Raw genomic sequence first — 12940 nt, 5'->3', positions numbered from 1 at the left:
TGATCTAATCATCACATTAGCTGTCAGTCAGGAAAAGACCATAGGATAGTTTGTTGTGGAAACCACATGGGACACAGTGTCTTTAATCACCAACGTCAGATCACAGAAAGCATCAAACACAGAGTTGATTCTATGCAACCTCGTGCAGTATCAACACGCTGTGCAACAGCCAGGTCAGACATGATGAAATTAGCTGAAATGACCAGCTGGTGTCACTACATTACAGCTTAAAAGGCCTCTGTTCATTTTCTGCTGCATGCCTACCTGCATAAAGTCAATGTGGAATTCCTTTGTGCTCAGAAATAAAACATTAACCTTAGGGTTGTATTTGTCATCTTTCATTTTGTTTTAAACCATCAGTATTCACCCTAAGGTTGATAAAGAACCTCAGCCAAGGTGTGAGAGCTAAACAAGGCCTGGTTGAGTTAAGCCTCAAAAGTTGTTTCCTAAAATGTGATTAATTGCAACATTATTCTGTAAATTACAGATTTCTTATCTTTTTCAGGCATTAATTCTTTCAGTCATTACACACCAAGTAAAAATTGTGTATAGTGAATGGTTAATAAGTGATTCACCCTTTAATTATTCGCTTTGGTTTCCATTGGGTAACAAGAACCCAAGAAAGAGACAACTAGAATAAATAAATAGCATCCTGGATATTTAATTTATTCTTATTATTTTTGTGACTGTGCGATTAGCAGGTAGAAACTAAAGACAAGTTCATGAATACAAAGTAAAAGGACAAATAAATTAGATCTTTACCAACAGCTTTTATGGTGGCTTTGGCCTCGGCTCAAATGAAACTTAATTTCTCTGAATGAGTGGAGGTGGTGTGCTTGAGTAAGACTGTGCTACATTGGTGAGAAAGAATGCAATGCGGATCACGTTAGGCTCTGGGCATAAGCCACAGGCAGTTGTTGATTGAAATACCTGTGATAAGGAAGGAGAAGCTCACCAAGATGCAGAGAAAGAATCTCAGGGAGGGAGGGAGAGAGCCAACCTCTGTATCTGTGTGTTATAGGAGGGAATAAAACAATGCAGTGTGACTACGAAAGGACGCCAGACTTGTTTTTCTTGTTTTGGCACATCCCAAGGAGGAAAGACATCCTCTCGCAAAACAGCCAAACTCACTACAGTCACTTGAGCAGGAGGAGTGGTGTCTTTACCCCGGATTCAAACACGCGAGACGCACCAAAAGGTACGTTGATGTATGTCGGTTTAAAGAATTAACTTGTGTAAAGTGTATGTGTGTGTGAGAGAGAGAGGGTGAGAAAGAGAAAGAGAGGGGGAAAAAACAGAGGTAGGAACTGAGAGAGACAGATACACCTGTTAGATCTAGGACGGCTATCTTGTGTCAGTAATGTTTCTCAGAGGAGTACATTTGGGGCGGTGTACAAACAGGTGATCAAAACGTCAGGGCGTGTATTTGCTTGCTGTTAATTGCATGAACTGCTGAAGGAGAAAGGCAGAAAGATGAGATGTCAGGATAGAAAGCTACTGTATGACCTGTAAAGGACAGCCTTTTAAGAAAAACTGAGCTGTGGTGGAGTTTCTCTGTCGCGCTTTGATTGTTGCATCATCTGCATACCATCTGGTATCTTTTGCTGTAGTGTACCTGTCACTTACCTGCATGTGAACATGCCAGTATGCACAATGCTGAATATTCTGCATTCTTACAATCAGCCTGTGGTATGTGCCATTGTTGTGCTCTTAATCGTCTTTTCTTTTTAATGTAATGGGTATAATTAATATGACGGCAAGATGTCAGGCAGGCAAAGTTAATGAGAATCTTTTATATCATTGAAGACTAGTTATCTACATGTGAATGTTTAAAGACGCTAAGGACGAGAGATCAAATATAACAATTCAAGTGGGACAAGAAAGGAGACATAAAAAAAGGGTAAATGTCATTGCTGTGCTACCAAAACATCATTCCCCATTCTGTGTATATTACATTGAATTCTGTTTATGTCCACGTGAAACAGATGTCAACATCACTTCCATCGGTGCTCCCTAGAAAGCCTTCAGGTGTCCGAGTTATGGTCCTTAAAGGACAGCAGGAGCTTTCTGATGGGGTTCCTAACAAGTCTGGCAAAGGTACACTCCTCTCCAAGAATGTGGTGTTGGCAAAAACGTGTTTCCATCTTTTGCATATGCTTTTTGTAAACTTTGAATTAATGGCCTTGTTCTATTTCTGCTCAGAGAATGGTACCAGTGGGGAGTCGAATCAGATCCCTCCACTGAATGCAGACAGAGAAGTGGTACGTACTCATACGCCTCTTTTTTTGTATACATGAGTGGGTACAAACAAGACTTAGAAATTATCAACACAATCAGAAAATCACACACATATGAACAATAACCCCAGATTTATTATCTAAACTTTAGAAACAGTAAACCGATGTGGTGTAGTGTTCTTTAAAATCAAAAACAAGCGATATGATGAGAGCCTCGTGTGTGAATCATTCCTCAGGAGATTATGAACCACTGCTTTGACGATGTGGAGCGATTCATGTCGCGCTTACAACAGGCGGCAGAAGCCCAGACTGTCCTCAACCAAAGGAAAAAGAAAAACGAGAGGAAGACCAAGAAGGATAAAAAGACCCAAGAAGGTGAGGACCTCGACAATTTCTGACCAAAATAAATGACTTATATTGGAAACAAGGAAACCTGTCTCTTCGAGTGATACCGAAGAGCCAGATATGTTTTGGATAAGGTTGAAATTTAAAATGTAGGTTAGCAGATGAAAGTGAGCTTCAGACATGTGGAGGAAGGAGCGATTGACATTGACTCAATATTTTACACACTGAAACTCAACAGGCAGGATGAAAAAAACAAACAAACATTCGGGTAACTCAGAAAATTCCTGCACATCGTGAGAATGTCTAAGACACAAGGCATGCAAGTACCTGAACACGTTTATGCACTGCTGCTTTTTCATATAGCATGATATTATTATGTTTTATATCGGGCACAATTAATGTCTGAGTCTGAGTCACTAAGTATTTCTCTTTTTGTCTAACTTGGCAAACTCATCTGGGTGTTTCCTAAATTAACACTGGGATGGACTAAAGGAAGGCTCTTATTAGTCATTACTTTGTCTTATACAAGCACTTGCTGTGACAAGCTAGAACAAAGGTCATGGTATGTTGTGCTTCTAGTGTTTCTGTTCATTTCTACTTTTATTTGTTTTTCAGAATTTTCCCCAAACTAAAGTGTTAGCATCCACATGATAGTCTGTATCATGCTCCAGATATACTCCGTTCAGTTCAATTTTATTTGCATAGTGACCAAGAAGCCCACAATAATACAGAGAAAACAGAAAAAAAACAATAATCAAGTGACCCCCCCCCACCCCTCCCAATGAGCAAGCACTTTGGTGAAAGTGGGAAGGAAAAGCTCCCTTTTAACAGGAAGAGACCTCCAGCAGAACCAGGCTCAAGGACAGGCTGAAGGCTCTGCTTCCCATTGTACTTTTAAACACCATAAGAACCTCAAGTAACTGAGGAGCAAAGTGCTCTATTGGGGTGATATGTTACTATTTGGTCTTTAAGATAAGATGGGGGTCTGATTACTCAAGACCTTGTATGTGAGTAGAATGATGTTAAACTTGATTCTAGATTTAGTAAATGTATCGGTAAAAGCAATACTTGTACGCTGTGGTTATAACAACCTTATGTTTTATGTCTATGGTGTATATATTTTGCTGTTCTGTGTGCAGATGGTTTGTTGACCATGAAAGCCAGTCCTCCCCCAGAAGAAGACTTTGTGAACATCTTTCAGAAAATCAAGTACTCCTTCAGTCTGCTGGTATGATTAGACTACGTTCTATTTAAGCATAAAGAGATTTCTTTGATAGATACAAAAAACAAAATTGATTTTTTTCAGGACCGCCTGAAGTCATACATCTCTCAGCCCAATGCCCCAGAGCTGCTCCACCACATCTTTGTGCCTCTCAGACTGGTGAGACCTCATTTAGTGCTTTTTCTTCTTTTCCTCTTTCTTTGATCTTTACTGTAGAGACCTCTCTTACAGATGGTGAATACCACTGGGGGGCCAGCATTAGCTGCATCCATCATCAGTCCTGCTTTGACCAATGGTGCCGTTAAACTGCTCCAGGAACATCTGACTTTAGAGGAAAATGAGCTGTGGACTTCACTGGGGACCAGCTGGACCTCACCCAGGTCTCTGTGTGTGTGTGTGTGTGTGTGTGTGTGTGTGTGTGTGTGTGTGTGTGTGTGTGTGTGTGTGTGTGTGTGTGTGTGAATGTCAGCTTTACTAGAGACTGTGCACAACACGGTTTTAATGACAGGCTCGTTCCACTTTCTCCAGCTCCCACCTCGGTGTGACTGTTCCTCCGTATACACCTGTCTTTCTGGATGGGTGGAAACCTCAGACTCATGACTCTACTGGCCAGCCTTTTGAAGATCCCATCGAGCTTCAGCACAAAGTAGATGCTTTCAATGAAACCAAGCAGAAACAAAGTCAGCAGGAAGAAGCTCAACAGGCAGCACAGAGCCCCAGGTAGGCCACTGAAGAAGTGTAAATACATACAAATAGAGCAAGACATTATTATGGTTTCATAGCAGTTGTGATTGTTTTTGTGGAGGCTGTATTCTTACTGGCTAGAATCAAATCAGTCAAGTGCTTTTAGTGGCAAACCATGATTAAGATTACTGATATCTGGCTCCAGTTTCATGTTTATTTTTTTTATGTTTTGCATATCTTTTAAATACTATCTGTTTTTCAGAGACGGAAATGGACATGCGCACGGTGAGAGCCATTACCGCTGCAGTTACGACTTTGTCGCCAGAAACAGCAGTGAACTCTCTGTGCTAAAAGGAGAAACACTTGAGGTACACACCCTGAAATATGGGTGGCGATCTGAATACAAAAGTAGAGTTTAGATCCAGGAGTACGTCACACAACTTGGCTAATGAGAGTCATCTTTCCGTAGGTGATTGACTCATCAAAACGCTGGTGGAAGTGTCGGAACAGCTATGGCGAGATAGGATTTGTTCCTTTTAACATTTTGGAGCCTGTGTCTGCTCTGAATAAGACGGAGAAAGATGGCTCAGTGGTGCACAGGGAGTCACAGGTATAAGACGACACACAGCTACACAAATACACAGAATTTTATTTGTGCCACTGCCTCAGAAACTGTACATACTGTGATTTCTTGGCTAATGTTGTCATGTAGTTTTTGTTCATTCCTGCTTTTTTTCACAACAAAAGGCAGGTCCTGTCCCTCACTCAAAGCGCTTCTCATACACCCCATCAAGCGGGGGTCCCACTACAGCAACCCCAGCAGTGCGACCTCAAAGCATGGTTTTACCATCTACAAGGATGCAGGGAGATGAACCTGACAGAGGTAAATGAATATGGGCAGACAGAAACGTCATAAACACATATGAAAACTAAGAAAATTGACACGTTTTACTATTTCATGACTTTTGAATTTGATGGCAGCAGCGCATCTAAAAAAAGTTGGTACAAGAAATGCCTGGAAAAGTAACCGGTACTAAAAAGAAATAGCTGGAGGAGCATTTTGTAGGCAAGGCTAACTGGCTAACTGGCAACCAGTCACAAACATGAAATAAATCATCTATGAGAGGGTATAGTATTATCAAAAGATTCAGAGAATCTGGAGAAATCTTAAGGGACAGGCTGAAAATCAAGTTAAAATATAGATTTGTGAAGTTTGCAAATCACTGGAATATGTTCTTATTTAAAGTTTTCAATCTTAAAACGTATTTAATGGTTTTAACATAAATTTAAAATGTTTTTTTTTATTATAATATAAGATGTATTTCTGCTTTGGAATTTAAGTTGCTTGGTATTACAAAAAGAACACTTTGTAAAGGGGAACGATACGTTCATATAAATATAACTTTTACTTTAGTTTGATATGTGTAAAATGTAATTCAGCAAAGGTCTGGTATAGATTTTTTATTTCAGCTGACTAAAGTGTTTTTCATAATCAAAATCATGATGTTTATTGCATTATATGACATGAATTCCTGCTTTCACATAAATCAAACAGGCAAGGCTCATAGTTGTTGATGTTAAGCAATAAATGCAACTGCAGCTACAACTGTACAGGTGTATATAAATGCAGTTGTTTTTCTTCTTTGTACAGTTCTCATAATGAATGATGAGCTTCTACAAAGGATAGCCCGGAGAAGAGGCTCATTTAAACAGACAGCTGATAACTCTACACCTCTGAACTATGACTCTCCATCTTCTGAGGTGGCAGCCTGGCTTACTGCCAAAGGCTTCAGCGCAGTGTGAGTACTCCACAAACATATTTGTTCATATTAGCTAGAGTTAGTACTCAAGCTCCACTAAGGAATAGCATGTTTAAACATGTTGTTTAATTTTTATATTATATTGGTTTTGCACATTAGCACTAGCACTCCTGCTAGCCAGGAGATAAATGTGTGCAATACTGCAGATGTAGGTTTCAAAAACCCTGAAGTTGTATAAGGATTAAAATAGCTTAAGTATTGTAGCTTTACTGTTTATCATAGCTTTACTGGGTAATGAATTGGACTTAAAAGTCAAGTTCTTCTTTAGAAATTAAAAGGTGAATATTAAAAATAGGATCTTTTTCACAGTGAAAGCACAAAAATGCTGATCTTGTAATTCATTCCTGCTCAGCACTGTTGAGAGCCTGGGAATTTTAAACGGAGCGCAGCTGTTCTCCCTAAATAAGGAGGAGTTTGTTGCGGTGGCACCAGAAGAGGGTGAAAATGTTTACAGCCAGATAATGGCAGAGAAGACTCTGCTTAAGGTTTGTTCCCTTTTTTTTTTTTTAATCTGGATGTACTAGTTTGTGTGTATGTGTGTATTTGCAAAGATATGCTTGGGTGAGTGTTGAGTCATTTGTTTGCTCAGCCTTGACTTATGCACAGACTTACATTATTGCCACTGCCCCAAACTGATTAAAGATTTACAATGGCAAAAACGTGAGCAATTTCAAATTGAATGCACTCATGTATAAATTAGTTTTTAAAATGTGGTCATAGTTTCATTTAAGTGGAAGTAAATGCCAAACACAATCTATTTGAAGTATTTGCAACATTTAAATATTTACAAATGAACATACCTATTCACAAATTTTGTCAACAAAACTTAATTGGGGTAAGAACATTTGTCAACTTGTCTATTTAAAAAAAAAAAAAAAAGGAAAATTGTAAATCAGAGCAAATTTAACTAGTAAAAAAACCAAACTATCCACAAGATAGTCCATGTTTATGTGTCACATGTTGCCTATACTTGGTGTGGGGTGGGCAGCTTTTGTAATTTTTCTTGCTTTTAGTAAATAGACTTCATAAACAGATAGTTTTTGGTGATGTGTTTAAATCTGATTTTCTTTTAAAAATATGATCAAGAACTTTAATTTCATTAAGAAGTGAAAATAAATTATATCTTCTGTCCTCCCCAGAATGCACAAAAACTTTAGAACTGGATGCTTCGATGGATCCAAGAGTTAAAGATTAACTCACAAAGAAAGAGTGATTTATTGTAACAGAGTTAAAATATCCTTCAATACAGATGTGACATGAATGCTTATTTGATATAGAGGTAATGCTCATATTTTAATCACAGAGTCTGTTAATTTATCAACAAAAACAACAGATTTTAAAAGAAATTCTATTTAAATACTCTGGGAACCAATTTGTTGTTGTTGTTGTTGTCGTCTGGTTTTTAGTTTGACATGTTTGTAATCTTCATGCAGGTTTAATTGTATTCCTTCCATGCAGTGCATGATTTTTTTTTTTTTTTTTTACAGCTAACATATTTGTATGACAGTAACCCCCCAACCTAAAATATATGCTGTCTTTCAATGCTTATAACCCTGAAATACCATAATTTACAACACTGAGATATATATATATATATATATATATATATATATATATATATATATATATATATATATATATGTGTGTGTGTGTGTGTGTGTGTGTGGTGTGTGTGTGTGTGTGTGTGTGTGTGTGTATAAAGATGGCAATATATATATATATATATATATATCTATGAACTGTATTTCATTATTTTGCTTGTTGTTATATATAAATTATACATAAAAAGATGGCAATTGCATATAGACTCCTCACTTTAATACTTAAGACATTTTGAAGCAGTGCAAAGAGTTAAAGCATGATTAAAAATAACCACGAGAAAGCGATACTACAAATGTAAACTCACATAAAAACTCTGATACCTGATAGCAGTTAGTTAACATTATGGGGGAAACTCCTGTTTAATTTCTTGAGAGGTAGAAAGATTATTTCATGTTTTCAGTTAAAAAAAATGTATCACAAAATTTCAAATCACATATAAAATTGCACTTAGGTTATCTGAGGACAGAGGTCAAGTAAACAGTTTAATTATGTATACATTAAATAATAATTATATTTGTTAATGAGAATAATCACATTACAGTGGGCCAGATGTGGGGAAGGGGAACTAACAGTATAAACAACACACACACACACACACACACACACACACACACACACACACACACACACACACACACACTCTTTGTTAGACCAAATGCATATAACTATTAACCAGAAACAATGCACTCATCAGTCACAAAAATCAAGACCAGCTGTCTAATATTGTAGACCCATTATGGTACAAAAACAGCTCTGATAAGTCTTCTAACTGGACCCTGTAGTATCAAGCACCAAGACATTAGCAGCAGATCCTTCAAGTCTTAACCTAAAAGGTTGTATTTCTGTGCGTTAGACTCGTTTTTCTGGCACGGCCCACAGATACTCAATCAGATCATAATCTGAGGAATTTGGAAGCCAAGTCAACACTTCGAGCTTTCTGTCATGTTCTTCATACCATTACTGAATTATTTCTGCAAAGTGGGTAGATGTATTGCTCTGCTGGAGTAGGCAGGCACTCTGAAAGACTTGCAGATCAAAATTAAAAAAAAAAAAAAAAAAAAAAAAAGGTAGAGAAACATTTTTTGCCCGTGATCGTTTTGTGTCTCTTTGTGATCCAAAACTCACATCTGTTTGTGTGGACTTTGTATCTCATTATGGCCGTTTGCAGGCTTTACAGCCATTCTGCACCTAAACATTGCTCTCTATTTGCAGAGATTTTCTAACTTTTTGGTTGTTGTTCATTTTTCTTTCTTTGAAAAGATAGTTACCTTCATGAATGAAGCAGAAACTGACAAGCAGAGGGTCTAGATCAGGAGCCACTTAGCCTTTGGGGTACCTTAAGTGCATGCCCAGTAGTCCCAGTCAGTATTTTTCCATGGTTGTAGCTGGTTGGTGTATAGCAATAATAATCCAATGCTAAGACTAAGATGCCTACTGTATTATATGTACATATGCGTAGTTGGTATTCTAAAATCTCACATTTGCTTTAGCAAAAATCTTTTGATTCTTAGTGCACTTAATGAGGTAAATTACTTAGAGAAAGAAACTGTGGTGGCACTGTCATTAGGCAGCAGGAGAAGAGGTAGTTATTACTGATTCTCACTGCCTTGAACTGTCAAGCATCTTCAGTCCTCCATCATGTTGCCCTGGTTGCAGCATTCCCAGTTCAGGAGATCCTTTCCCTGAAACCACAGCTGGATCTCCCGTTGAGCACCCTCCAGTGAATCACTGGCATGGACAACGTTCCTTTAAGTGACCAACACACATGGTTACTGTACTGACACGTCATAAAAGCACATACCTTCATAGGCTTTAATGTTAAAAATCAGTTTTATGTCACAAATATCAGCACACATAATGAAATGAAATAAAGTCAGGTTACCTGCTGACATGGACGCTGAAATCTCCTCTGACTGTGCCCGCCTGAGCTTCAGTTGGGTTAGTGTGTCCTACCATTTTACGTGATGTCTGGACTACATTGGGCCCCTCCCATACCTAAATAAAAGTAAAGCAGCATGTGTTGGCAAGACTGATAAACCTACTGAAGAACTATAACAAGAATAAGCAGAAAAGTAACAAGGAGAAAACCAGGAGTATCCTCGAAAGAGGCAGACAGAGGAGCACTCACCATGACCACCACAGGCCCTGAGGTCATGTAATGCTGCAGACTAGGATAGAAGGGCTTAGCTCTCAGCTCACGGTAGTGCTGAGACAGGAGATCCTCAGACGCCTTTCAAACAGAGACAGATTCAACAAGAAACTTGCAGATCACACACACACACACACACACACACATCAAACTCTTATACCTGCACCATCTTCAGGCCAACCAGCTTGAATCCCCGCTGCTCAAACCGGTGAATTATTTGCCCGACAAGACGGCGTTGAACTCCATCTGGTTTCACGGCTATGAGAGTCCTCTCCCTCACATCTGGAAGACCTGATGTGAGCAGACACAAAAGAGGAGCAATGGTTGTTAACCATGCTGCAGGGAAGACTATAAAAAATAACAAACTAAAGTCTGCAGGTGTCTCAGTTTATAAATGTGTGGTATTTATCATATCAACATTTATCATATCAACACACACGCACGCACGCACAGACGTGCATTTGTGTGTGTGTGGGACACAACGTCCCCACAACACAAACTAACGCGCGCATGCGAGTTTGCACCCCTAAAACAGACCAACAACCCTCACTGAACAAAACTGCATATGAGAGGTATGGCTTTTGTTTAGCTACAGAACACACAGAATAGAAGCTGCACACAGCCCCTTATGAATGACTGCACGCTATCAATTATTCACACGTGACTATCCACGAGAACTGCAGTCTCCTTGCATCTTTAAGACCGGCTGCGACAGCGAAATACAGCGACACCATAGCGGGCTGGATGGAAGTCTGGTTCTGGCACAGAGGTTTGGGTGTGTTGTATGGGACTTGCGTTTTGTGTGTCGGTATTGCGCACCGTTTAACTTTTGTACCCCTAACCTAGTTCCAGTTCATGACCCGAGCTTTTGGCAAGCAAGTTTGTTTTCCCAAATGTGTCCGTTAAGTTTGGGTCAAACAAACTTTGCCTTGGACTCTGCGCCTTGGACCGAGTCTAACAGACTAAAGTTTGTTAGACTCGGTGCTAACAGAAATCTTTTAAAATCGGTTTCGACAGTGACAGTTTGAGTGTCATTTTCACTGTGTAAAAATCGCGTATTCAAGATACTGTGCACATTTTTAATTCGCAATTCATGAACATTCACTTAAAAACATAAAATTTGCATCCAACTGCTTTAAATCGCCACTTCTTAACAAACGAATCGCGTAAGTTCTATCTGAAGGACTAATACTTATCTACTATGCAAAACATATGGCTTTACTTAGCAGCTGGTACAAAATGAGTCACTTACTTGATTTGTTTCTTCGCCAGGTAGATCTGTACCCACCCCACAGCTGAGAAGGAAAACCAGGTAACAGACCTTTTGTGGATTCTTGAGTCCTCCAATAAAAGTGTTGGAGAAGTCTGTTAAAAACGCGCAGCTGCAGCATGGCCGTAATGTGACGTGCGTTTTATCAGCCTCTACTGAGTGAAGTCAACCCTCATCAATAAAAACTCACGAGTGATCCCTCTGTGCGTCTCTCCTCATTGTCACTCAATCTGAAATTTAACTCCAGTGATGCCAGACCTGTGTTAGTTCTCCGTACACGCGTGCGTCACTCAAAATCTCCCTTCGCTTTCAACCCGATGGATTTCAAAAGAAACACTTCCACGCATAAATCTTATTTAGTTGATATTTTCGCCTTTCTGCAGGTGAAATCCAGCTCAGTTTAAGAGCTGAACACTGATCTTGCTCTTCACTTTGCCCTTTTTTTTTGTTGAAAAATGTGTATTTCTAAATAATAACAAAACATTTAGGAGACGCAAAGCAGAAGCAAAGATATGTTAAAATGGCCATTTTATGACCATTCAGCCTCCGAAACGCATCTTTTTTTGTTGTTTTAAAGTAACATCTGTACTTGCCAGATGTCTGTTAGTCATTCAGCCTCCACAACTCACATTTGCAAATCTGTGACTTTCTTTAGATCTGGCACTTACCGCAATTTACAATTGCAACTGTTAGGTGGTATTTCAACAAAAATATTTAAATGACCTGTGGATGTAACTAGAACTTCACTGAAATTAAGGATTTGATCAGCATCAAATACAAGCTTAACAAATTGGATATACAGGACTGTATGAAAAAGTATTTGTCGCCTTCCTGGTTTCTTAGTTTTCTGAGTATTTGTCACTCTTTCATATTTCAGTTTATCAAACAAATTTTAATATTCAACAAAGATAGTTCAATCAATTACAGCAAGTCTTCAAGGTCTGAAGCAGCAAAGCAGACTCAGACGGTCACACTACCACCACCATGTTTGACTGTTGGTATGATGTTCTTTTTATGAAATGCTGTGCTAGTTTTTTGCAGATGTAACAGGACTGAAACCTTCTAAAAAGTTCAGGTTTTTTTCTTGAGTCCACAGAATATTTTCCCAGAAGTCTTGGGGATCATTAACATGGTTTTTGGTAAATGTGAAATGAGCCTTTGAGTTCTTTTTGGTATTCTTCTTTGAACTCCTGTGGAGGCTTTTTTTGCCTGGACTCTTTCTTATTGTTGAATCATGAACTAGATGTTGTTCTGGTTTATATGTGAACACCTGGACGAGTCGTCAGTGCACTCACCATTCACCACTGTTTCAAATTTTCTCCATTTGTGGATAATGGTGTCATGTGCTGCTTTTTCTTTGTTTTTTAGCGTATCTTACTTTGTCAGACAGGTTCTGGTTAAGTGATTTCTTGATCCAACAGGTCTGGCAGTAATCTGTCCTGGGTGTGGTGAGTGAAACTGAACTCAGCTTTCAAAAAAAAAAAAAAAAAAAAAGGAAGGAAAAATGTGGTTAATCACAATTAACTCATGATTCATGAAGGTAGGTTTGGATAACTTTTTCCCATTAATAAGTTAACTCATGATTTAAAAACCGAAATCGGGAAGGGGAAA

General features: G+C 38.7%; 2 protein-coding genes across 2 annotated transcripts; one reads left to right on the top strand and one right to left on the bottom strand.

Moving 5' to 3' along the window:
• The first annotated feature begins 1140 nt into the window (after positions 1-1140).
• On the top strand, positions 1141-7818 carry eps8l1a (eps8 like 1a). Its single transcript, XM_040006154.1, has 14 exons — positions 1141-1208; positions 1986-2097; positions 2203-2261; positions 2474-2612; positions 3722-3810; positions 3889-3963; positions 4036-4184; positions 4333-4524; positions 4751-4856; positions 4958-5098; positions 5236-5371; positions 6140-6287; positions 6661-6793; positions 7448-7818. Exons 2-14 carry the CDS (start codon positions 1986-1988, stop codon positions 7463-7465), a joined length of 1497 nt encoding a protein of 498 aa, XP_039862088.1. The 5' UTR covers positions 1141-1208; the 3' UTR covers positions 7466-7818.
• A 742-nt stretch (positions 7819-8560) lies between these two features.
• Positions 8561-11763, bottom strand: nme4 (NME/NM23 nucleoside diphosphate kinase 4). The gene is made up of 5 exons (XM_040006153.1): positions 11312-11763; positions 10220-10350; positions 10039-10140; positions 9793-9905; positions 8561-9656 (listed from the first exon to the last, which is right to left on the bottom strand). The coding sequence occupies exons 1-5, from the start codon at positions 11448-11450 to the stop codon at positions 9536-9538; spliced, it is 606 nt and encodes a 201-aa protein (XP_039862087.1). The 5' UTR covers positions 11451-11763; the 3' UTR covers positions 8561-9535.
• Positions 11764-12940: the final 1177 nt, after the last annotated feature.

The sequence above is a fragment of the Simochromis diagramma genome, unplaced genomic scaffold (assembly GCF_900408965.1).
Source record: "Simochromis diagramma unplaced genomic scaffold, fSimDia1.1 OVJJ01000510.1, whole genome shotgun sequence".
In the NCBI taxonomy this organism is placed as follows: domain Eukaryota; kingdom Metazoa; phylum Chordata; class Actinopteri; order Cichliformes; family Cichlidae; genus Simochromis; species Simochromis diagramma.
Note: the sequence above shows the minus strand (reverse complement) of the source record. Positions and strands in the feature narration are given on the sequence as shown.